The 27,301-nt window shown below is 39.5% G+C and overlaps 1 protein-coding gene across 1 annotated transcript; it reads left to right on the forward strand.

Annotated features, from left to right (window-relative positions):
* The first annotated feature begins 304 nt into the window (after positions 1 to 304).
* On the forward strand, positions 305 to 25,637 carry LOC138968903 (transcription factor IIIA-like). Its single transcript, XM_070341577.1, has 8 exons — positions 305 to 482; positions 1,628 to 1,746; positions 2,730 to 2,829; positions 11,179 to 11,341; positions 13,987 to 14,073; positions 18,169 to 18,392; positions 24,422 to 24,490; positions 24,898 to 25,637. Exons 1-8 carry the CDS (start codon positions 312 to 314, stop codon positions 25,381 to 25,383), a joined length of 1,419 nt encoding a protein of 472 aa, XP_070197678.1. The 5' UTR covers positions 305 to 311; the 3' UTR covers positions 25,384 to 25,637.
* The last annotated feature ends 1,664 nt before the right edge of the window (positions 25,638 to 27,301 follow it).

Raw genomic sequence — 27,301 nt, forward strand, 5'->3', positions numbered from 1 at the left:
AGAACTGCATCTACAGCCGGACAGTAACCCTACAAAAATACTGTATTAACTTCGACAAATTCAAAGAAATGTAATAAATCAAAGGCGTGCAAATACGGGAGCAAAAACGTAGGAACACAGACACATTATGTATTGTTTTGTATTGTATTTTATTGTATTATATTGTAATTTACTGCACTATATTGTACTGTATTATATTGTATTGCATTGTGTCTCAAACAAACTAAACTAAAGCGAACTAAAAACAACAACAATTGTTTGACAGTATTCCGGTTTGTAGTTTATCCATGGGCGATTACTCCAAGCAACTAATGAGAGACAGCATGGCCGACGACATTCACGTGTCTGAATCTGAATCTCTAACGCAAGTGTTGTTCGAGTCGGACGACGAACGAGTCCATGTCTGTACTGTAGAAGGCTGTGACAAATACTTCAAGAGAAAGGATCGATTGATTATTCATTTAAGGACTCATACTGGAGAAGTGAGTGTTTACTGAACAGGGCTAGGGTCACAGTACAATGTAAATGTTACGAATGTATTGTTTTATTACTTTTAACTCGAACTGTCAAGGTAAACAGAAGGAAAGAAGGGCGTGTCCACACTATTAATATTATCCACCTGTATTTTGTATTGATATTTGAAGTGAAGCGCATCAGTTAGCAATCGATTACAACATGATTGCGATCCAGCTCAAACATTGGCACACAAATTAAAATCAGGTTCTTTTTTTTAGAAATGTTATATATCGTTTTGGACAGTTTGTGTTTTGCAATGTTCAAGTGGTTGATTTGGATTGGTACCCAGAACAAAAGACTGTATATGCTTTCATATGTTCATGAAATCTAATGAGGTTGCACTGCACTTTATTATCACACAGACAGTACACACACATACAAGCATGGTACGTGATGATCGAACTAGGTGTTTTTACATTTAGTCAAGTTTTGACTGAATGTTTTAACATAGAGGGGGAATCGAGACGAGGGTCGTGGTGTGTGTGTCTGTGTCTGTGCGTGTGTGTGTGTGTAGAGCGATTCAGAATAAACTACTGGACCGATCTTTATGAAATTTTATATGAGAGTTCCTGGGTATGATATCCCCAGATGTTTTTTTCATTTTTTCGACAAATGTCTTTTATGACGTCATATCCGGCTTTTTGTAAAAGTTGAGGCGGCACTGTCACACCCTCAATTTTCAATCAAATTGATTGAAATTTTGGCCAAGCAATCTTCGACGAAGGCCGGACTTCGGTATTGCATTTCAGCATGGTGGCTTACAAATTAATTAATGACTTTGGTCATTAAAAATCTGAAAATTGTAATTAAAATTATTTTTTTATAAAACGATTCAAAATTACTTTTATTTTATTCTTCATCATGTTCCGATTCCAAAAACATATAAATATGTTATATTCAGATTAAAACCAAGCTCTGAAAATTAAAAATATAAAAATTATGATTACAATTAAATTCCCGAAATCGTTTTAAAAACTATTTCATCTTATTCCTTGTCGGTTCCTGATTACAAAAACATATAGATATGATATGTTTGGATTTAAAACACTCTCAGAAAGTTAAACGAAGAGAGTACAGTAAAGCGTTGATGTTGATGTTCTCTATTTTTCAGAGGCCTTTTAAATGCGAAGAACCTGGTTGCAACAAAAGCTACTGTCGACAAGCTCACCTCTTGCGACATCAGGAGAATGCTCACAATCAGACACCTGCAGAAGATAAATTTTTCTTTGAGTGAGATTTGTTTCAGCTGTTTTATTTTTTTCCTATGTTTTATTTGTAACTGTTTGCATGCACTGTGGTTATGAGCGTCAGTGACTGTGATATTACATGAGCATTTAAACAATGAGCATCATTAAGATATATCTTAATGATGCTCATTGTTTAAATGCTCATGTTATAAGTTAATCTTAGTACAGTGGTACCTGCGATGTGTGGCCCATCTGATGAGCGGACACCTCCCTTAAAAGGACACCTTCTGTTGTTCATTTTTCTATTATCTCTATCAAAATATACCTGTCATGAGAGGCCACCTGCAATGTAGGGACACTTTTGACGACCCAAGGGTGTCCTTTCATCGCAGGTACCACTATGGTGTATTTAGGTTTGATTATGCTTAATGATCGTATGTTTGTCATTTTGGAAATGCGACGTGGGGCCAAAAGAAAAATGTCCATGTTTGTGTAAAATGAAAATGGACATTAACATTTTCGTATCTTATCTTATCTTATCTTCTTTAAAAATAAATAAATGTCATTTTTACTCTTAAAATGTAATCACAATTAACGAAAATAGGTTAATTAGTATTCCAATTATAATCAAAGAAATCGATCCAAAAATGGTTTCATCTTATTCTTTATCATTTCCTGGTTCCAAAAACATATATAGATGTAATATGTTGTATTCAAAACAAGCTCAGAAAGTTACAAAGAATACAGAAAAGCGCGCTTTCCTGCTTACTGCAATACGCTATTGCGCTATTTTGGCTTGTCAGTTTCACTTTGTGTTGCATGGGAAAAGTGAGCAATTTCCGTGTGCCGCGGGGATTGACGAAGCTGTCTTGGTGAAAAAATGCAATGCGTTTAGTTTGTTCTGTTAGTTCGACAGATTGACTAAATGTTGTAAGTTTGTCTTATGCAACTTGTTTGTAGTTATCGTTAGTCATTCCTAGTCTAGCTAAAGATTCAGTGTTAGATGTAAATGTCTGCTGGTTTCAGATGCGAGGCAGATGGCTGTAGCTCTGTGTTCACACAAAAGTTTAACCTCCAGAAGCACTTCAAGCGACAGCACAGTGCGGATGTAGTTCGCCCTTACAAGGTAAATGAAATGCACCCAGTGTTGTTTCAGGTGCCATACACATTTTAGCAACGTAATGCTGCACAAAATAGCTCTTGTTTTATGTCAACCCATGCAGATCACTTAGAGTCATTGTGACCCCAGTTAACCTTCACCAGATCACGCTTTGGACTACACAGTCCGGATAGTGTGGGTCGTGTACGACCCATACCTTAAAAGAAGGATTTAACGTAAAAAGTGTGAGTCATACATGACCCACAGAATCCAGATAAGTGCAGAGCATAGGTCATGCACGACCTATGCCATCCGTATACGGATAAACATTCTAAATTCCTTCTTTAATTTCAAATGGCTCACCCATGACCCACATCATCTGGACTGCCCAGTTCAAATGAAGCCATTGCATTGTTTAATTCTTTGTGTACAATGACAATCCTTCAGAAAGTGGTGGAGGAGAGGGTCCTACAGTGTTTGAGGATTACGTGAATTCTACATCAAAAACTCCCAATATATATGGGGGAGAATCTGAAATGGCGTCGAATGCCTAGTCAGCCACTTCAAACGTATTTTCTGTCTGACTGTGAGGTTGTTTTCCTTGTTGTGTGCATGGAACGTGTACAGTAATGAATAAAGAAAGAGCTGATGGTATTTAAAATGGTTTGGTGGGAAGAATGTAGCTATGAGAAGCAGAATTTGCCCAAAAATCACGAGTATTTTGCCCGCCATTTTGTGACACTTACTTGGGTAGGTATACTTCGAAGAAACTAGGTGGCACACTAACAGACAAAATCAAGTAGATGAAACTGAAACACGCGCACAAAAGATTCAGCTCACAGTACAAGCACTTGAAACCACATCTGTAGCCTGTAGTATTATTTTTTGCAACATATTCTCGGGTCACGGCGGGCGTTAGATTTTCGTGTCAGAAATCACGTAGGCACTTTCCCGGCATTGTCTGGCGTTGATGTACGATGGCAGAAAGAAAACTATACGATAAATTTAAGGGACAACACAAACAAATAAAAAAGAGACATTCATGATGATATCGTACGGAAATTACTATGAAGATGTGTTCTCCTCGGTCTTATTTTATTTTTTCGTGTCGCCGATTTTCGAGACTTCGTACTTCGGTTATACTTCATCGCTTTGTTTTGCCTATTTTTTTCCCGCGAAAAGTTTGGAACATGTTAATATCCACTTATCTTCTGGTTCATTTGCTGTCCACGATGTGTGACCCGGCACCCAGCGCCGAAAATGCGGAAGGTAAGTTGATACCATTTTGGGCATCATGTAACGCCCTCCAGTTACTAAAAAATCACTGTTTTTTTGCTTTCTTTCACTTTTTGTGTGGTTATTCTTGTATTAAAATATAATATTATTGTTCTAAAAACATTATGGGTTGATGTCGGTGATTTGTTTTCACAATTTGATGACTGGTTCGTGTTCTGAAGTCCGGCAAAATTTGCCGATGTTCATTTCAAGGGGTTTTCGTCGTTTTCTTTGTTACCTGTACGAATAATAATGATTTTAATTTTGTTTAATCCAGAAAGTGATTCAAACTCGGAAAACACGAGTTTAGTTATGAAAAATAAATAATAACGGAAGAAGTGTATTTCCGAACCCGGAGCTCGTTACAAACACCAAACGAATACCGTGTAGCGTAACGCCCACCTGCACTTGATGTGATTGTATTTGTTTCTTTCACTTATTTAATTTAGCTTACAGTTTGGAAAGACAGAATGCAAACTGAAACGTTAGACACGCATTTTGTTCTTTTTACACATGAACGTGCTGAACTTGTAGGCGTGAGTTACCAACACCACATCCAGTACAGTCGTCTCAGTGTAGGGAAACGCGCTCTTACTGTCGTCAGAAAACTTTTCGCTCGATTGTCGCTATGTTAAAGTAATTGTCTTATTTTTCTTCGTTATTCAATAGTATTAAACGCACTCGCCTTTATCTTGACCTTACACGAAAAAACACTGTGGCAGACAGCGGTAGTTACGGAACACAACGGTGGTTGTTTTCGTCGTGTATGTAACTTACTGAGGAGTACAAACTAAGAGGTATTAATACATGATTTCTGTCTCTTTCATTTTTTTAGTCTGTAAAAAACAGGAAATCGGTATTGGTTATTATTCTTTGTTTCGTTAAGTTCAAACCACGAAAATGGTTTTGCAAGGCGTTGGTTTCAAAGACGAAGGTGTGTCAATATCTTGGTGTAAGTAACTTACATCTCGAAGCAGTTGAAAAAAACACCCCTCCCCCCCTCCCCCCGTTCCCTCGCTTTTCCTGACGATAAACAAAATCAGTAACACCACATCTTTCTTTCCATTCACTCTTTTAATGGTAAAAATTCCTTAATCGACGGAGTTGGTTTCCAACGCGATTTCGAAATTACGTTCTTCGTGTAGGCTAACTCGCTCGACCAAGAATAATGACGAATTTATAGAACCTCTGCTCACAGGTTTTCCTGTTGTTGTTTATTTCTCCTGCTTTCCCTTGTGCCAGTATTTGGATGAAGGTTGCATTAAATGTGTTTTATTATGCATAATGAAGTTGGTTACATACACCATACCACGGATGTTTGATTGAAGCATGCGGTGAACTGTAACGCACTCCGGAACGAGACCTTGCTGTCGTGGATTATCACTCGCTTTCAAGTTTTACATTTGCGCGAAGGCACTGTAATGAGCGATATAATGTCTTCGAAGTCACATGTATTTCAGGGAACTGTAAATACTTATTCAATATGTGGTCTATTAGAGTTAGTTACATTTCACTGGTGTAACGTAGATCAGACGTGTCGGTAACTCCCACGCTCAGAGTAGTTTTCCACTCTATTAACCTTTGGGTAGCGTGATGGTAGGCCTATAGTGAAATGGATTCAGTTGAAAATGCCCAGAATTTTGAGTATTCTCCGTGATTTAATTCATCTCGACCATCATTCCTACGAATGGGTTACCCAACACCAAAGTTGGTGTCAGTAACGCGCTCCGGCTTGCAAAGATGCCTGCTATCGAGCGATTCGAATGGAGAGCAAAGTTAATAGAAGGATTAAACAGAAAACTCAAAGTATTTCGTGTAGCTGACAGATTTACCCATTTAAGATGTTAAAGTTATGTATCTGCTGACTGACACGGAGCGCGTTACACTACACGACACAACGGCTGCAGGTAACCAACGCTGCTGGCGACAGTACTGTCCAGTGTCGATTTTTTTTTTTCGCGGTGTGCACACTGTCAGTACCACTTCACTCTCTATCTTCCTTGCCTCCACGGACGGGAGCCTGCCGCAGTTCCAAGGAGGAGGGAAGGGGGTGGCGCAGGGTGGTGGTGGTGGGAGTGGTGAGAGAGGTGGTACTGCGTGAAAGGCGAGCGTGGTACAGAGCCAGAAAAACACAGTGCACTGTTCGCTGTTGTGACCACAATCTGATGCTCAGTGTCATGTACGCGGCATGTGTGTGTGTGTCTGTGTGTGTGTGTGTCTGTGTAAGAGTGTGTGTGTGTGTGTGTGTGTGTTGGGGGGTGGGGTCGAGGGGTAGAGGAAGGGGAGATAGAGAAGAGTTTAATTGCTAGGCGTTCCTTTTGTGATTGTTCTTTGTAATAAAAGAAAATTATTACACACACACACACACACACACACACACACACACACACACACTCAGTATGTTACAGTACCCAGGCTGCCCCCATTTTTAATATAGATTTGGTAAAATCTGCTTGTTGAAACGTCTAAGACTAAAATCGAACAATTTTAAATCTGGAATACACAAGGCTGTAGTACTGGAGTTTTCAGCTATGGGAACATGTACAATGACCAGAAAGAAAAGAGAAAGAAACCAATTACCTTATTCTACTGGACAATGATTTGGTGTGTGTTTTTTTCCCGCTGGGGAGGGGAGAAGGGTATGTATATTTTGTGTTGTTGATTTTGTTTTATTTATATTTTTTACCGTGAAACTGATATGAGCTCATTACACTCTTTCAGAAAACACAGCAGAGCCGTCTTCAAGTGCTAAGTACAACTTGCGGGCAGGTTCATTGTTTGCGTTTGGAACGGAAGACAAGCATGTTGAGATGAGGATCAGGCTGGCCTGTGAGCTCGCGCTCAATGCTGAGTTCTATCTCAGCGATGCATCATTGAGTGTGGGATTGCAGGCAGGAAAGCCTTACACAAAATTCTATGCTACATATACGCCACAGTATACCATGCAAGTCTTGACACCAGCAGTAATCCGCGAAATATATGAGGGAGAAGTTTTGCAATGGACGAAAAACGGAACATATGCTGGAATGTGGGAGCTGCATGCTCTCAGTAGCGTGCTTGGCACTACAATCCACTCCATCTACCCACAGTATGGAGGTTTCAATGTGAGACCTCATTTGCACAGGATTGTCCACCCACGAAGGCCAGCAGTACCTCCAAACTTTGTACCAGGAGTCATGTGGACATCAACACATGGAACTGCTGCAGCAGCAAACGTCTGGGCGCCAAACCACTTTGTTGCTTGCTTACCCAGAGCTGCAGAGGCCTAAACAGCACCTCCTCTTCTTTCATTCGTATCCTTTTGACTTATTATTAATATGACTACGTAATTTACTGGTATGCTTCAGTTACAACTTCCCCAACTATAAACAATACCCTTTTATCCAGTTACAAAATGTTACAGAGATTTTAGTTGGAAAGTAGAATGCAATACAAACCATTTGTTGTATGTATTTCATGAACCTATAGCTAGTGATTGTTCTGTGCATTTTTAATTTGTAACCAGTGAAGTTACTTGCCAAACAACCATAGGCACATGATTCAGTACTGAACTCAGTTTACCTTAACCAAGGACAAGCTCAACTCAAGCCAGGGGATTTCATTAAGGTGAAGGTGCCAAAGAAGAATGGATCAGCTGTCATTTACATGGCACAGGTGAGGATGAAGAAAAATATGTGTAAGACTCATTAACTTCGGCGACGGAATAAGTGAAGACCATTTATTACAAATGCAAATTTTAATTTCAAGTATTTCTGCTATGCCAGTTTTGCTTCTCCGCCTACAGAGTATTTGTGCATCCTATGTAGAGCCTCACCACTGTAGTAACACTTGGCTATTCTCACTTCTCATTTACACAGGTCACACAGAAAGAAGGAGGGGTCATTTCTGGACGCTATCTCAAACCATGGGGAGCAGCTTGGAAATTCAGTGATGCCCTCTCATTTGTCGAGGAGTATCAAATTCCTCTCCAGGACATAGCGGAGAAGATGGACAGTGCTGTTCTTCATGATGACGGACGAAACATCTACTATACCTTTTGAACAAGCCTGCAGAAACATGTCAACCATTTGCCAGAGCTTTTGTTGCTGAATAGCACAACTCTTGACACTGAAACTGATAGTTTATTTTGCAAATGATTGTGGTCTAGCTTGTTTTTTTTTTCTTTCTTTTGATGCTGACCTTTTTTCCCTTTTACTCTGTAGATTGTGAAATAGCTTGGAAGATACTTGCTAATCTTGTAGTGTACATGTTTGACACGTTTTCTGTCTTATTTTCTACAAGACCAAAATGATTTTTTTTCTTCTGCAAGTTGTAAGATAACTGTGCCTTGCAAAATGCTTTGTTCTTAATCTGCTTAATACTTTCCTTACATAAAAGATGGAATGTTGCAAATGATGTTTTAAAACGCACATAACTTTTTCTCTGAATTACCCTTACACGTTGCATGTATAATATGCCTTAAAGACTAAAAATGCTGTTTTGATTACTATGAAGTTAACAGTTGGATTAATAATGGGGATATTTTCATGCCCTTATATTCATTCAACTTGTAACCTACAGATTAACACGGTACCCTGGTTCTGAGTCAGCCGTTTGTCTCAGCGAAATGACACGTTCTTCTCTTTATGAAGTATTATGTTCGCTATACCCTGTTATAATGAATAAACAAATATATATATCTATACATTGTATATATATAAGTGCACCAAGATTTGTGGCTACCATAAATTGCAATAACTCTAATCAGCTATTTAGACTGATGGAAAGCTTTTTCTTGCTTAATCTTATGAAAATGGACAATTTTCGTGATATGTAACTTACTCCAGGGCATTCTGTAACACTGTACTTACTGTTTCTCTCACACAACTCACTGCAACCCTTCATGCGGCGGTGAACTATGCAAGCAACCTTGTTCCTAACATTTCAACATAAAATTAGGGTACTGGCAGTACATTTTCTGTCCCGAAAGCAGGGAGAAGTAGTGTTTTTGGTAACAGGTAACCAGCACCACAGTGGGGCTTGATACTCAGCGGCCTAAAAAAAGATATGTCTGTGTGCTGCAGGTAATATGTATGAAAAAATCATAATTTGATAGTTTATACTTCTTGAATCCTTGCACATTTATGCTTTCAAACTTTATAGTAAGTGCCAGGGAGTAAATTGCCGATAACAGGCAAAACCAGAAACAGGGTACTCAGAGATTTGAGAAAAAAATATTGCTTATGTACATAGTAAAGACATTATATTATCTTAAAAAACATTTCCAGACACCCAAGACACTTATAATGAAAAGCAAAAAGCAAATCTGTGTGAAATCAGTTAAAAAATGTCAAAAACTGTGTATCAGCAGCATCTTTGGTGAAACTGTAACCTACTCCAAGATTCGACTCATGAGACACTGATGAAACTTCATCAAATTGGACAAGATTTTGTGCGAAGATACTTGGCTGTGCATAGAATAATTGCATGGAATCCAAATTTGCAAAACCTTAAAGTGAAAACAACAGTATAGATATTGTGATGTGACACGGTGATGTGTAACCAGCTCTGTATTTTATTTTGACACTCTACCACTTCAGACTGTTTGCCGATATTCCTTTTTCATTTATGTGAACACATACTGCATGGATTAATAAACTTTATAGAGGAAATAAAAATTGTTTCTGCTCACTTGTAATTTTGCCCTTTGTGTCACAAGAATTCGACACCATTTCAAATTCTTCCCCATATATATATATATCTATTTTCAGAGATACTGACACTTTTGTGAGGTTCTGGGTCATCCAGGAAGCACGGTGAAGGTTATTGGCACAGTAAGCCTCCCGTAAACCATCAGTGAGCTCACCGAGCATCTACATACGGTGCAAGCATACTTCTATTTGAACGCTTACCGAACTGGAACATCCTGGCTGCTTTCTGTGAGAATGAGACATTTTCAAAGGATTTATTTTTGTGGACTATCCGAACGGACTATCAGGTGCCTCGTTTTGATGCTAGACCTAACTTAAAATCTAAATAATAAATTGACAGCTTGTTACACAAATACATGTATTCTTAAATCATAAAAGAATTCTTTTTTCATCAAGACAAAATCAGTACATGTACAATTCGAAGTTTTGAAAGTTTGAAAAAAGAAAAAGCCCGGAAACGTGTCAAGCAAAACGTCTTTCTCGTAGCAGACGACGGTTCTGCATAGCGCCAGTTCCTCTGAACGGTCAACCGCCACACCGCTCTAGTTCATGTGACTTGCAGCCGTTTGTTGCGTTTTAGATTGAGAGGTACACAATAATGTGCTGTTGCAGATAAGCTTACAGCCAGTCGCATTGAAATCACAAACTGACGACTAAATTGTGAAAGAAAGGAAACTGGATCATACGGGTTCACGATGGCTCAGGGGTAAGATAAACCACTCAAAAATAAATTCTTTGAAAATTCCTTGCTCTTTACGGAGGGCACCTAGGATGTTCTCAAGCGGTGAGTGTTTAAATGAAAGGGTGTTTGTACTGTGTGTAAAAGCCTGACAGTGTCTGTGATGGTTTACGGGAGGCTGACTGTGTCTTTAAGAAATAATCTGCCAGCACAGTTTTAAATTATGAAGCAGATGAAGTGGCACAACTGGTATTAAACTCATGTACCATACTTGCGGGACTATATTAGGCGCTTAGTTTTATAGGGCGCAACCCCCACTTTTGAGGTAAAATTGAGGTATCTCATTTCAGGGATCGCCCTAGCTTCTTTTTTTTAAATGTTTAAGGTGCACACAACTACATAGAAAAAAGTGTGTCACAGAGCAGTATTGTGCATGCTGAGTTTTGCATACATGTCAGAGCAACTTTTTGTGAAAGAGTTATTTAGACTGCCATATATATACTCAATTATTACAGAATAGCAGCTCTGGATTTGATATGTTATGGCTGAAAGTCAAGGGTTCATAAAGAATTAGCATTTGAGAAAAGACGGCACAAATTCATTTTTGCAAATGCCATACATGTCGTGAAATGAAGAATGCATCCGTGAGTTTTTAAATGCGTCAAATACTCATCAGCGCAATCCCCATCTTTTTCTGTTCTTCTTTTAAGTTTTTGTTTTTGTCTCTTTCAGTGTGAGGTAGAGGGATGTGATGCGTCCTTCAGGAAGCACCACCAGCTCAGCACCCACAGTATCACCCACACCAACGTCAACCCCTTCAAATGCACCCACCTGGAGTGTCGGAAAACCTTCAAGACCTCCACCAGACTGCGACGGCATCTCAAAGTGCATCAAGGTTTAAACATGTTCCGCTGTACATTGGAGCTGTACTTTTCAAACCTGAATTGAAACTTTGGCCCTTTTCAGACCTTGATTTTTACATGTAGTCAAGTTTTGACTAAATGTTTTAACATAGAGGGGGAATCGAGACGAGGGTCGTGGTGTATGTGTGTGTGTCTCACTGTCTGTCTGTGCGTGTGTGCGTGTGTAGAGCGATTCAGACCAAACTACTGGACCGATCTTTATGAAATTTGACATGAGAGTTCCTGGGAATGATATCCCCGGATGTTTTTTTCATTTTTTCGATAAATACTTTTGATGATGTCATATCCGGCTTTTTGTAAAAGTTGAGGCGGCACTGTCACACCCTCATTTTTCAATCAAATTGATTGACATTTTTGGAAAGCAATCTTCGACGAAGGCCGGACTTCGGTATTGCATTTCAGCTTGGTGGCTTAAAAATTGATTTATGACTTTGGTCATTAAAAATCTGAAAATTGTAATAATGTTTGTTTTTTATATAAAATGATCCAAATTTATGTTCATCTTATTTTACATCATATCCTGATTCCAAAAACATATAAATATGTTATATTTGGATTAAAGACAAGCTCTGAAAATTAAAAATATAAAAATTATGATCAAAATTAAATTTCCGAAATCGATTTAAAAACAATTTCCTCTTATTCCTTGTCGGTTCCTGATTCCAAAAACATATAGATATGATATGTTTGGATTAAAAACACGCTCAGAAAGGTAAAACAAAGAGAGGTACAGAAAAGCGTGCTATGCAGCACAGCGAAACCACTTCCGCGCTGAACAGGCTCGTCAGTTTCACTCCGTTTTGCACAAGCGGCGGACTACGGTCATTGTGAAAAAATGCAGTGCGTTCAGTTTCATTCTGTGAGTTCCACAGCTTGACTAAATGTAGTAATTTCGCCTTGCGCGACTTGTTTAGATTTTATGTTCACAAAATTTGAAACTGAAAGCAAACCATCATTTTATAACTACAGCAATAAAGTCCTGATCTTGTCAGAATTTTTTGTTTGTCATAAAAGGGGCTTTCTTTGTTCTTGGAACTTTTGTTAGAGTCCAGTTCATTTTTGACTCACATGCGAAGCAAAAGTGAGTCTATGTACTCACCCGAGTCGGCCGGACGTCCGTCCGTCCGGAAAACTTTAACGTTGGATATTTCTTGGACACTATTCAGTCTATCAGTACCAAATTTGGCAAGATGGTGTATGATGACAAGGCCCCAAAAAACATACAGAGCATCTTGACCTTGCTTCAAGGTCAAGGTCGCAGGGGCCATAAATGTTGTCTAAAAAACAGCTATTTTTGACATTTTTCCCATTTTCTCTGAAGTTTTTGAGATTCAATACCTCACCTATATATGATATATAGGGCAAAGTAAGCCCCATCTTTTGATACCAGTTTGGTTTACCTTGCTTCAAGGTCAAGGTCACAGGAGCTCTTCAAAGTTGGATTGTATACATATTTTGAAGTGACCTTGACCCTGAACTATGGAAGATAACTGTTTCAAACTTAAAAATTATGTGGGGCACATGTTATGCTTTCATCATGAGACACATTTGGTCACATATGATCAAGGTCAAGGTCACTTTGACCCTTATGAAATGTGACCAAAATAAGGTAGTGAACCACTAAGAGTGACCATATCTCATGGTAGAAAGAGCCAATAAGCACCATTGTACTTCCTATGTCTTGAATTAACAGCTTTGTGTTGCATGACCTTGGATGACCTTGACCTTGGGTCAAGGTCACATGTATTTTGGTAGGAAAAATGTGTAAAGCAGTTCTTAGTGTATGATGTCATTGCTAGGTTCAGGGTCAAGGTCATGTAAAGGTCAAGCATGTGAGTCGTATGGGCTTTGCCCTTCTTGTTTTTTCTTTGAACATAGAATTTGTGACTGAGGCATAGTGATTACATATTTATTACATGACATTTAATTCCTTGCATTCTGACGGCGCGGATCTGGAGTGTGGTGCAGAAGGCTATTTTAGGTCATGACACTACACTCATTGTAACAAGGTCAAATAATGTTAATTAGTATTTGCAATGTATTTAATGTGCATCAGAGGTGTTTCTGTTTCAGGTTATAAATGCACAATAATAATAAGTGATGTATTTAATGTGCATTAGAGGTGATTCTGTTTCATGTTAATTGTTATAGTTGCACACTTATTTTTGTGATGTGTTTAATGTGCATTAGAGGTGATTCTGTTTCATGTTAATTGATATAGTTGCACACTTATTTTTGTGATGTATTTAACGTGCATTGGAGGTGTTTCTGTTTCAGGTTATAAATGCACAGAGGAAGGACATGGCTTGGTAATTATTATGTGTGATGTATTTAACGTGCATTAGAGGTGTTTCTGTTTCAGGTTATAAATGCACAGAAGAAGGATATGGCTTGGTAATTATTATGTGTGATGTATTTAACGTGCATTAGAGGTGTTTCTGTTTCAGGTTATAAATGCACAGAGGAAGGATGTGGCTTGGTAATTATTATGTGTGATGTATTTAACGTGCATTAGAGGTGTTTCTGTTTCAGGTTATAAATGCACAGAGGAAGGATGTGGCTGGGTAATTATTATGTGTGATGTATTTAACGTGCATTAGAGGTGTTTCTGTTTCAGGTTATAAATGCACAGAAGAAGGATGTGGCGTGGTGTTTGGCAAGTGGACAGAGCTGCGAGGTCACAAAAGCAAAGCTCATCTACAAGGTAGACTTCTGTGTGTTGCCTGTTCCCTGGCCTAGCCCTTTGTGCGGAGCGTGTGTGCTTTACATGCGTGTACATGGGTACCTGCGATGTGTGGCCCTCTGATGAGAGGACACCTCCCTTAAAAGGACACATTCTGGGGTCCCTTTGTCTATCATCTCTACCAAAATATACCACCTGCATGAAAGCATAATTATTGTAACCGAGTGCCGAAACACTACGATCACCTCGGGAAGCGAAGTGCAATCAAACAGGATTGAAAATGTTAGGGCTAATTTCTTAGCCCTATAAAAACTGTTATGCAAACCCGAAGGTTTCCATGAACATACAGACAATCGGAAACCACCAGACCCCATCACAAACAGAATTCTACAATCCACTGGTGTTGACTTTTAAAGGCCAACAACTCGGGTGCAGAGTCTGCCGTGAAAGGAGCGGTAGCCTCCCCTGTCACATATTAACATGAAACAACAATAACATGAAAGCTTTTCATACTACAGTGGTACCTGCAATGTAGGGACACGTTTAGCTGGTCCCAAGGGTGTCCTGTCATCACAGGTACCACTGTAGTATGAACAGCTTTCATGTTATTGTTGTTGTTGGGGTGGGGTATGGCAAGAAAGTATGCTAACAGTTTTTGTGGAGTTCTTTCTCTTTTTTGAAGCTACTTCTTCTTCTGTTGTTGTTGTCGTTGTTGTTGTTGAATGGAGAACCATGTAGGATATCAATCATCTACTAGATGAAAATAAAAGTGATCCTGTGTCTGATGAATGTATGCATCACTGGCTGGTGCACATGGAGCTCTCCTTTAACTCATTGTCTCCCAGGTACGGATATATCCGTGCCCACTCATATGGCTCTATCTGACCAGGAACGGATATATCCGCTCAGACTGTTAGCTTCAGTTAGTTGCTTTCTGTAACGTCCATCTAACGCCTGCATTCCAGCCTGTTGATACACAGTTATTGTACACAGTTATTACAATTCTGAGTGACCTGCTGCAGCGGCACAGCTGTTCTCGGCTAAAAAAAAAACTTGGTCAATATAGGTGGGGTAGAAAGTGTTAAAACTTAAACAACCGGATGTGTGTGTGCAAGCGTGTCTGCACTTACTTGAAGACAGTGTGTGTTGTTGTTTTTCTCAACTTTTCTGAATAAAGCAGTTGCTTGTCATTGGTAAAACCAAGGTGTTTATGTACTGAGCATGGATTTTTTTGTACACTCATTCTTAACACTTTCTACCCCACCTATGTTGATCAAGTTGTTTTTTTGTGTGTTTCCCCTCCATTTTCTTTCAAACCCTGTTCGTTCCGTGTTGCGTCTGCTTTTTGTTGTCTTTTGTGTTCTTTTCCTGATGAAGCTTCGTAATCGTCTTGTGTCGTCTTTGTATCGGTGAGTACAGTAATCCTTTGTTTTTTAACTAAGTTTTTTTAAGCCGAGACCAGCTGTGCTGCAGCATGTCACTCAGAATTGTAGTAACTGTGTAGTAACTGTGTATCAACGCGCTGGAATGCAGGCGTTAGATCGACATTACAGGAAGCGACTGAAGCTAACAGTCTGAGCAGATATATCCGTACCTGGTCAGATGGAGCCAGATGAGTGGGTAACGGATATATCCGTACCTGGGAGACAATGAGTTAATGAATAACCAGGGGTGGGACTTTTCCGCGGATTTCTGCGAACACAACTTATGAATTCCGCTGGGGTAATCTATTTTTCCGCGTCCCATTTTAACACAGTATCTATAACTTGTTGACTGAATGATATGGAGAGAAGTGAAGATGGAACAGAACACTGGAGGCTTGAGAGTTAAATTGTGCTGACTGAAAACTCCTGATAACAATGCATTGAGGCGTCACTTGGATCATACAATTGCCAGTATTGGTTTATGGATACATGGTTCATTACGTTAGTATGCACCATTACAATGTTACCATGGTTGTGTGAAAGTGTGTTTTGTTTGGTTGTTTTTTGGGGGGGAGGAGGGGAGTGAGGAGAATGTCTTTTTTACCTGATCCAAACGAGTTGAATTTTAGTCTCAGAATGCACCAGATTGCACAGATTTTAATGTACCATTTAAACAATTTTCGGGGGAGCATGCCCCCGAACCCCCTTAGAAAAAAGGGATTTCCTCGTTTTTTATCACAAGAGTCCCACCCCTGATAACGAATCGGTCCAGAAGAACTGTTAAAAGTCAATTTATTCAGGGGAAAAGTCAACAGGATCTAACTGCCATACTTGCAATGATGGGACCTCCTGCTACGGGGTTTGCAACCAGTCACGTCTCTTGGATTTTTTGCATTAGTATCACACAAGTCGCGTAAGGCGAAAATACAATATTTAGTCAAGTAGCTGTCGAACTCACAGAATGAAACTGAACGCAACGCAACGCAGCAAGACCGTATACTCGTAGCATCGTCACTCCACCGCCCGTGGCAAAGGCAGTGCACGTGGAATTGACAAGAAGAGCGGGGTATTCGTTGCGCTAAGAAGGATAGCACGCTTTTCTGTACCTTTCTTCGTTTTAACTTTCTGAGCGTGTTTTTAATCCAAACATATCATATCTATATATTTTTGGAATCAGGAACCGACAAGGAATAAGATGAAAGTGTTTTTGAATTGATTTCGAAAAAAAAATTTTGATAATAATTTTTATATATTTAATTTTCAGAGCTTGTTTTTAATCCGAATATAACATATTTATATGTTTTTGGAATCAGCAAATGATGGAGAATACGATAAACGTAAATTTGGATCGTTTTATAAATTTTTATTTTTTTTTAGAATTTTCCGATTTTTAATGACCAAAGTCATTAATTAATTTTTAAGCCACCAAGCTGAAATGCAATACCGAACCCCGGGCTTCGTCGAAGATTACTTGACCAAAATTTCAACCAATTTGGTTGAAAAATGAGGGCGTGACAGTGCCGCCTCAACTTTCACGAAAAGCCGGATATGACGTCATCAAAGACATTTATCAAAAAAATGAAAAAAACGTTCGGGGATTTCATACCCAGGAACTCTCATGTCAAATTTCATAAAGATCGGTCCAGTAGTTTAGTCTGAATCGCTCTACACACACACACAGACACACACACAGACACACGCACATACACCACGACCCTCGTTTCGATTCCCCCTCGATGTTAAAATATTTAGTCAAAACTTGACTAAATATAACAAGGTATCGATACTATTTGCAGTTTTTAAAATATTTGAACCCCCCTTTTAAGACCCCCCAATTTAATACCACCCCCTTTTTAAGACCTTGCTTTTTCAGATTATCTGTTCATTAACCTCTGTAAATTTATCTCAATTTTAAGACTCCCTCCCTTTTAACCCCTTCACTGCCACAGTATAACAGCATTTTGGTATTGCTGTGTGCCAGGGCAAATTTTCGCTTTCTTCGGTAGGTTCACTAATCTGTTCACTGCTCGATCATGTATTGAGATATCTCTTAGATCTTTGGCATGTGGTTTGCTTACACCCTTGGCTATTATGTGATAACATGATCATTAGACTTTGTTTGTGATTGTCATAGTAAAAATCGATATAATGACCTTTTTTTTTTTAAATTACAGTTTCCAAACTTTCACACACACACGTACACTGCAGCACGTAAAACCGCAGAAAACACAGCTAAAACTGGTGTCAAACATCAGGTACTCACATTACAGCCCATAACAGTATTCTTCTGTGTGGTAATCCATAAATCACTTCTTGTAGAGCTTCCAGAACACTGTATCATTTGAAAACAGGTCTACGAGTTGATGTCCGACGTTCGCCGCCATTTTGAATCTTATAGATTGGACAAAAAAAGTCAAAAAAAGTTTTCACCATGTGGTACTAACTTATCTGAACGGTCAATGGGAAAGAACTATGTTTAAACCCCTACAAGAAGTTGGACAGTGGTTACCTCCCATTTAGTTTTCACAAATGTCCTGAAAAGTGCTGATGTAAATGGTACGTGTATGGGCGTATGACAAACCAAACATGACCACGTACCTAGTACGTGCTGGGCAGTGAAGGGGTTAAGACCTGATTTTCTCAGATTCTTTGAGGTCTCAAAGGACACTGTATATTATCGCTTTCTTTGCAGAGCTCTTATGTGATGTCTGCAGCAAGATATTTCCCAAGCGGCACCTGCTGAACATTCATCAGCGATCACATCACACCAATGTTTCAACCCTCCCCTGCCCGTATGAAGGCTGTGATCGAGAATACTGGCACAAGGGAAACCTCAAGACTCACGTGTTGAGATACCATGAAGAGCAACGTTTTCCTTGTACTGTCGCTGATTGTGGAAAGACATTTGCCTCTAAGGTATTAGCAAGATCTAGATGTAGCACCTTTCAGCACGTGTACGGGAACATGTACGGGTAACGTCATCAAATCTATTTTCTACGTCACGCAGTCTTGGTGGGAACAAAATAACGTATGATTGGGAACATTGGAGAACAAAAGTGAGACATGGGTGACGCGTTATCTACACGTACAGGTCTTTGCTACAAGTTCCATCATCTAGAACACTGTATTACCTGGAGGGAGGGGGTGGGGGAGGAGGAGAGAAAGAGAGAGACACTGAAAGAGACAGACAGATAGAGAGAGAGGGGGGGGGGGGGAGGGAAAGGGAGATCTTACTCTGCCACATCGCTTAAAAATCCTGACAGAGTTATTTCATGAACTGTCTGTTGGGTAGGACCCAAGCACTCGGTCGGATTGGTTAAAATCTCAAACAAATTTTAATTTCAACTAACCGAACTCACTGCTTGGTTCCCTCGAGATAATGTTAAAACATTCAGTATCATAGTACAGGGTGACCCAATAAAATGCAACCCTCCAAAATGCTAATATTAAATAACTTATACGTCTGTTTCCCGAATCACTTTAAATTTGGATGACATAAACATCAGCCTATGCATGACCCTTCCACAAAGTGTCCATTTTGTACTTTAAGTGTTCTGACTTTTGTGCAAATTACAACAAAGTTGTCAAATTTGGCGATCGACTTAACAGAACGGGATTTGACATTGAGCGGTAACAATTCTTACCTGATTTGAACCCTCCAGACTTTAACCTTTTGGATTATTTGAATGTCTGAGTATACACAATCACCCCTTTCACCCTTTAGATCATTGGTGACATGAAGAAGTTACAGCTAGGTTCAGGGCAGTCCCTAGACAGGAAAGCATTCGTGCCAATGACAAGTTCGGACGTGTAATTTGGAACACATTTTGGAGAAACGTTAAATGTCGGACCATTTTACCTACAGACTCAAAACTTTGTAGAATGGTCGTGGACAAACTGAAGTTCATGCACAACAACTATGAACATATTTGCTGAACTCAAATGACTTGAAAATTTAAACCCTTCGTTGTAAAGTTACACTTGCGCAATGTCGCCCAAAATTCATCAATGACAAAAACGCATTCATCCATGGAAAATGCCATGATCTTGCCTTTAATTCCTGTATTCAAGTCACTGGTTGTCTAATGTTGATTAAGGTATACTTTGACATTCGAATTACTCCAAAGGTAACAATCTGGAGGCCTTAAATTGGGTTAGTTTGGCTACCGCTCAATTTCAAACCCCGTACTGTCGAGTCGATCACCGAATTTGGCAACTTATTTTCAAATTGCACAAAAGTCAGACCCTTTAAAACATAAAACTGTCACTTTGTGGAAGGGTCATGCATTGGCTGAAATTTATGTCCCCAAAATATGAAGTGATTTGGTCACCCGATGTAGAAGTTATTAACATTTTTGAGGGTTGCATTTTTGTGTGGTCACACTGTATTAAAGCCTTTGCTGGCGGGGTAAAAAGGGTCCTACACCACAGTGATAAAAGTGGGTTTTTTGTTCCCTGGTCATTTCCGTTTTCTTTCTGATTCTGGATTTTGAACCTCTTCTGGTTACACTGATGTACTGATTTTAGATCAGAATTAATCATAAACGGTCAAAACGGCTAAATGAACAATGTATGTGTATGCAATTGTGTATTGAACAAACACAAAACAGCAAAAAAATGCGTATGTTTGAGAGGTGAATGTGAGTCAAACACATCGTCAACGGTGGTCACGTTAGCATGACTGGAATGAGTTGTCTTTTCTTTGCTACGATCAGTTCATACCGCGGACAACGGGAATTTCCGTTTACAGATTTCGCGCCGTTAGTAACAGCAACTAGAAGACATTCCAATGAGCCGAAGACAACCGATGAAGATTCCGGGAGATTCCGTGTGAACAATTTTTGCTACTGACCAATCGAATCGCGGATATTAAACTTCGTTTATGCTCGGTCTCGTTCGGTTCGATTCGGCCTTCCCAGAATGCAATATTCTTGATTTCCGCCAGGTCTCGCCAAAGGCGATGTGAAACATCTACAGCTGCGATTTTTCTTGGATATCTTTGTGGAAACTTCAGTTTATCACACGTTTTGCCCCGATTTCAGTGCTTGACACGCAAAGGAGATAATTATCGACTAAAATCAGATCAGTTGCAGAGGCTGGCGTGACAGAAGTTTAAAAAGAAAGTGCGAGTCGATAGTGTCGTCTGCTATTGCTAGGAACGAATCGGAAGATCAAGTTTGTGCATTCCTCTTCGTCCAGAATGAAAATTGGCTGGAAACTATGCTGCTTCCCTTGCAACAGCTGAGATGGAGCAAGATATCACCACCGGTGGTGTACGTTTGAAGCACGTTGCCATGAGTGTTTTGAGCCACGACTTATTTTAGAGTTGCGGAGCGGAATGTGTACGGCAATAACTAATAAGGACAACACGGAGTTTGCCATTTATGGCAACGGGAAGGCAGACCCTATATATCTTTTCTCTTGAAAAAAGCAAATAAACTGCTTAGAAAAAGAACAATCAATACAAAAATGACTATGTTCAGCCATGGTGCAACTTGCATCTCCTGGGAAATCTGGTGCAGTGAATACTAGCTCTAGCAGAGCAGGGAAGATTCCAAGCAGCTGATAAGCAAGATGGTAGTAGGTTTGTATTTTTTTCTTCTTTTGACAAGCATGTAGAAGTTTATATATTTGTTTGGTTATGTGTGTGTGTGTGTGTGTGTGTGTGTGTGTGTGTGTGTGTGTGTGTGTGTGTGTGTGTGTGTGTGTTTTATGCTGAAGAACAGAATCTAAGTAACAACACTTTGATGCAAAGAAACTGAATAGGATGCAAATTTAGTCAGTTATGTGCTGCTACTGTGAAGCTTGGTTGTCACAAGGTTTGTCAGTGTTGGGGCAAAACATCTGTTCTTTCCTCATTTATTTTCTCGAGCATATTTATATATAGCTTCCTCCTGTGATCACAGTTTTCTTGTGGCACAAACAAACATGCATTCACATGGCCCAGTGAGTGAACATTGCTTGTGGGCATACATTCCATGCAGACCATAATTATGGTTTCTGCATGCAATGTAAGTGCAATAGCTGTAAACCAGACCAGCACCGCCTCGGCTACCTTAACATAATTTGTCAACATCTTTTTGTTCACTGCTTGACTATCAGCACTGACATAAGCATGCGCCCAAATATCGTGTTATCACATTACAATACCTTTTTTCAAATGTGTGTGTACGGGGGGGAAAATGTGAATAGCAGTATTTGAGTTTGTCATAGACATATTAATTTTTGAATTGATGTTGTCTATACAGATGCAGAGGTGGAAGCTGGAGAGGAGCTTTCAAAGTACCCATGGCATTGCAAGGCATTCACAGAAGTCAACCCAAATATTGTAGTATAGAAAGTAAAGGACACTGTCATATGACTCCCTGATTATTCAAAGCAAGTCCAAAAGAGGTCCAAGATAAAAGGCTTCACTGATAACAAGTTGGGAGTTATGGATGGGCATACTTTACGCAGCGTGCACATAACGAATGAGAGTTGATCATTGTGACCTTCGAACAGTTTCCTTGGTGCTTGCAGAACACTGGGTGTTGTTATTTTAAATTTTGTTGAATTTAGTTTCTGTTTTTCTTGTGGAACTAAGCAAGACTTGTTGTTTTGTTAGTGTTGTTTTGTTACATGTTTCATAAACGTTTGTGTACAAAAAATACATTTTCTTCGCGTTTTGTGTATTTTCTCAAAACTACTTTTTTGTCACTTCAAAAGCCTAAGGCTTTTTTTCTAATGAACTTGCGTTGTTGAAACTTTGCATACATCTTGAGTGTGTTATTTTGCAGAAACTGATAGAGTGATTTCTTGAAAAAAATATTTATTGAGAAGTTATACCGTTTTGGGGGGCGTTTTTTCATGAAACTCAACATCACTCACTTTCATCACTGATATTTTTTAAATGACTTGAGATATCAAAAAACGACTCTATCAGTTTCTCGGCATTGTGCTAAAGTATAAATAACAAGCATCAAAACAAAATTTCATGCAGTTTTAAAAAAGCCTTAGGGTTTTAAAAAGGGGCAGTTTGGCGGCCATCTTGGATTGCTACCATGGCAACCGATGGTCCAAATTTTTATTTTTTTTCATTTTCTCAGGAGATGGACTGAGTACTTAAATTCTGAAACATTTGTTGACCCAAGAGTTAAGAAGCAAAAAAAATCACTTTTAACACCAGTGCCTCCCCTTAACAAAACGTGTGAGTTTTAGCCCACGAACAAGAAGAGGAGAAGAAGCCTGATTAGCTGGCCCGATATGAAATGGTATGATGATGGGTTTCTTGTGAATGAAGGCTTTTTAAAATTGTCTCTGAAAGTCTGTATTATTATTATTACACAAGGTGTTGATAGGTTGCAAGGTTCTTTTTTAGGTTAGGGCATGTTACACTCTGTCTGTATTCTTCTGTGCCCACTCTCTTCATTTTCTTTTCTGTCAACTCTTCTTTTTAGCTTATTGTTTTTGTAACTTGTGCTGACAAAGACTTGTAAAGTCGAAACTAGTTCTTGTTATATATATGTTCTGTTTCTGTTGGTAGACTGGGGGCCTACGTGTTTTTACATTTAGTCAAGTTTTGACTAAATGTTTTAACATAGAGGGGGGAATCGAGACGAGGGTCGTGGTGTATGTGTGTGTGTGTGTGTGTGTGTAGAGCGATTCAGACTAAACTACTGGACCGATCTTTATGAAATTTGACATGAGAGTTCTTGGGTATGAAATCCCCGAACGTTTTTTTCATTTTTTTGATAAATGTCTTTGATGACGTCATATCCGGCTTTTCGTGAAAGTTGAGGCGGCACTGTCACGCCCTCATTTTTCAACCAAATTGGTTGAAATTTTGGTCAAGTAATCTTCGACGAAGCCCGGACTTCGGTATTGCATTTCAGCTTGGTGGCTTAAAAATTAATTAATGACTTTGGTCATTAAAAATCTGAAAATTGTAAAAAAAAAGTAAATTTTTTTATAAAACGATCCAAATTTACGTTCATCTTATTCTCCATCATTTTCTGATTCCAAAAACATATAAATATGTTATATTTGGATTAAAAACAAGCTCTGAAAATTAAATATATAAAAATTATTATCAAAATTAAATTGTCGAAATCAATTTAAAAACACTTTCATCTTATTCCTTGTCGGTTCCTGATTCCAAAAACATATAGATATGATATGTTTGGATTAAAAACACGCTCAGAAAGTTAAAACAAAGAGAGGTACAGAAAAGCGTGCTATCCTTCTTAGCGCAACTACTACCCCGCTCTTCTTGTCAATTTCACTGCCTTTGCCATGAGCGGTAGACTGACGATGCTACGAGTATACGGTCTTGCTGAAAAATGGCATTGCGTTCAGTTTCATTCTGTGAGTTCGACAGCTACTTGACTAAATGTTGTATTTTCGCCTTACGCGACTTGTTTCATAATGCACTGTCAGGGTTTAGCCTGGAAGAAAAAAACAATGGGAGTTGGGACATTTGTCCCCCCTCAACCAAATTCCAATGGGACATAATGGTTCTTTATGTGGGTCTGTGTTTCGATTGATATCGCTTGTGTTGACAGTTTCCACAGAGGTAAACGCGCAAGCACAGATCGGTCCCGTACAGATAGTTAGTAGGATTGGTTGAATACTGATGAATTACATTTAAAAAGCCAATCACAGCGCGTTTCACAAACTCGCAAGATGCTCGGCTTGGCGCCCGTTTTTGCTTAGGTCTTTCCGAACACTTTACTCCCGTGAAAAGGGGTGCATGGGGTGGTGCAGTGGTACGTAATCTCAGCGCGCCCTTTGACGCACTGAAGGAAATTCCAATGAGACATTTTTAGATGTTATGCGCCAATGGCGCAAGGCGCACTAGTAAATAAAACCCTGCACTGTATTCAATCCATCACATAAAGACAGTACAGAGGCTTTAACATACATGGTGACTCACATTTTAAATCTAAGGCTTTTGTCTTCTGTTTCAGCAAAAACTAAAGGGGCATCATGCGCTTCACAATAAGAAACAGGCTGCACGTACAGAGATAACATGCAAGGTATACATTTCAGGAAGTGATGTTTTAAAAAAAATGTGTTCACACTTAGAATTAATTCTACATGTACTTGTTTCTGAATTCATGTTCCTATTAACAAGTGTGCAAAAATAAACCTTTGATTACATTCAACTTGGCATGCCTCAACCCCCCCTCACCCCACCCCACCCCCCCCCCCCCCCCTCCCAAACAAAAAGAAAAGAAACAACCCAGCAACAATAACAAAAATTTTTTTTTTAAATTATTCAGTTGAATTTGAATGATAATTAAATGTAAACATTTTGAATGCAGTAGTAGTAGGAGTGTGTAAGTTGAGCACTGAATCAGATTTTATAATAATTGATGCCTGATATTTGTGTTGTAGTCCGTTGAAAGCACTCATAAAATGTTTGTCTGCTTTCTGCTTTCAGAGCAAGAAGAAAAGGAGCAAGAGGAAGAACACAGCAGCGAAACTGAGTGGAATCAGTAGCGTGGACGTTGTGCACGAACTTGACCCAGTTTTTGTGGAAATTGAAGGTCACTCCGAGGATGGCGATTTTGTTGCTGTGGGAACACTGGTAGAGGGAAAATGTGCCATGGCAGGAGACCATGAGGTTCATCACAAACAGATCATCGAAGACAGACAAGAATCTCAACCAGAAGCAATGAGAAGCGCAGAGGGATTACACACAGAGGAAAGAGACAGGCTGGTAGAGCCAGGGCAGTCATGTAGTATAAGTCATCAAAACTGTTTTGCAGAGTTTGTCCTTAGCTCTTCAAGCTGTCTTGCCAGTGATAGGGAGATGAGCAGATCAGGCGATTGTGAACCGAGAACGATGCTGGACTCGGATGTGATGCATGCATGCAAAACTATCACTGTTGTTGATGGTGGGGATATGGTAAAGAAAGCGACGTAATTTTTTTTTTAAATGACGATCGCCGCAAGCTCATATGTTCCTCATTCTTCAAGGCACTCTGAACACTTACAAACACAGGAACACCTTTATTCCTAACCGGACAACGTTCTCAGATCAAGACTGGTTTTTACAGAACAAACACACACACCAAAACATTGTTACAGGGTTACCTAGAAAGTAACTGTGACGTTGCCTCGAAAGTATACTGTGAGAATCTTAAACAACTGAGGCAGGGCGCTGAGTCAAGATCTGACTTGTAAACAAAGGGAAACAAGCGCTCTAAATGCATACGACATGTGTAACAGAGTAAGTGGAGTTATTGAGAACCATTACTCTCACTTATGATGGTGTGGGTAGTTTTGACATGGCGACTGATTTAGGTTGTCTGTAACTTCCCAGCTTGTGATGATGTGTTTTGTGGCAGAAAAATAAGAAAACAAAAAATGTGAGGACTTTGTGGTTATCTCTCTCTCTCTCTCTCTCTCTCTCTCTCTCTCTCTTTCTCTCTCTCTCTCTCTCTCTCTCTCTCTCTCTCTCTCTCTCTCTCTCTCTCTCTCTCTCTCTCTCTCTCTCTCTCTCTCTCTCTCTCTCTCTCTCTCTCTCTCTCTCTCTCTCTCTCTCTCTCTCTCTCTCTCTCTCTGCATGTGTGGGTGTTTTGGGTAATGCAGAGGTTACATGCTGAGTCTCAGTGTTTATTTAAAAACACACACACAATCACACACGCGTGCGTTCACACTGACACACACAAACACTCGCGTGCGCACTGACACACACAATCACATAGTGATACACTGACACCCATTCTTCCCATACACACTCTCACACACACAAACGTTTAATTATACCCGACTACTGACAGATATTGTGGTCAGCTGGCGAGGAATGACTGAATGGAGAGTGTCAGTAAGCGTACGTGCTCTACCATTGTGTTACGGTTGTCATCGTCAGCAGGCTAACCGCAAGTGGAGACGTTCTTGAGATAAGGGGTAGATTGTACTGTGGAACTCCCCTTTTCACACATTCAAAAATCTTAGAAATTGAGTTCTTATAAAGGAGGTACATTTACAGAGGTTATGAACCGAACATCTGAGAAAGGAGGATCTTAAAAAAGGAGGAAGTCTTAAATTAGGGGGTCTTAAAAGGGGGGTTCCACTGTGTTACAGTCTTCCAACAGCAAAGGTGGGCCTACACGGTCACGTTCTGCCAATCAAGTGTTAGAATGAACTTACCCTCGGCCCACAGGGAGGAGCCTTGTGTTGATCCGCTTGTCTCTCTTGATAACCCGTTCAAGGTATTTTAGTGCATGTGTGATAACTGTGCAACACTGAGGTATTTTAGTGCATGTGTGATAACCGTGCAACACTGAGGTATTTTAGTGCATACATGTGTGATAACTGTGCAACACTGAGGTATTTTAGTGCATGTGTGATAACTGTGCAACACTGAGGTATTTTAGTGCATGCATGTGTGATAACTGTGCAACACTGAGGTATTTTAGTGCATGTGTGATAACTGTGCAACACTGAGGTATTTTAGTGCATGTGTGATAACTGTGCAACACTGAGGTATTTTAGTGCATGTGTGATAACTGTGCAACACTGAGATATTTTAGTGCATGTGTGATAACTGTGCAACACTGAGGTATTTTAGTGCATGCATGTGTGATAACTGTGCAACACTGAGGTATTTTAGTGCATGTGTGATAACTGTGCAACACTGAGGTATTTTAGTGCATGTGTGATAACCGTGCAACACTGATGCCATATACACATTGACCTCATCTTCTGAATGTATTTTCAACAAACTCAGAAGGAGAAGATAATACACTTCATGTGTATGCACAAGACGTACTACATCCGTTCACTCAGAATAGCCAACGATAAACAAAATATTTTAAAAACTTGCCTAGCATACAGCT

This window comes from Littorina saxatilis, linkage group LG6, assembly GCF_037325665.1.
Source record: "Littorina saxatilis isolate snail1 linkage group LG6, US_GU_Lsax_2.0, whole genome shotgun sequence".
In the NCBI taxonomy this organism is placed as follows: Eukaryota; Metazoa; Mollusca; class Gastropoda; order Littorinimorpha; family Littorinidae; genus Littorina; species Littorina saxatilis.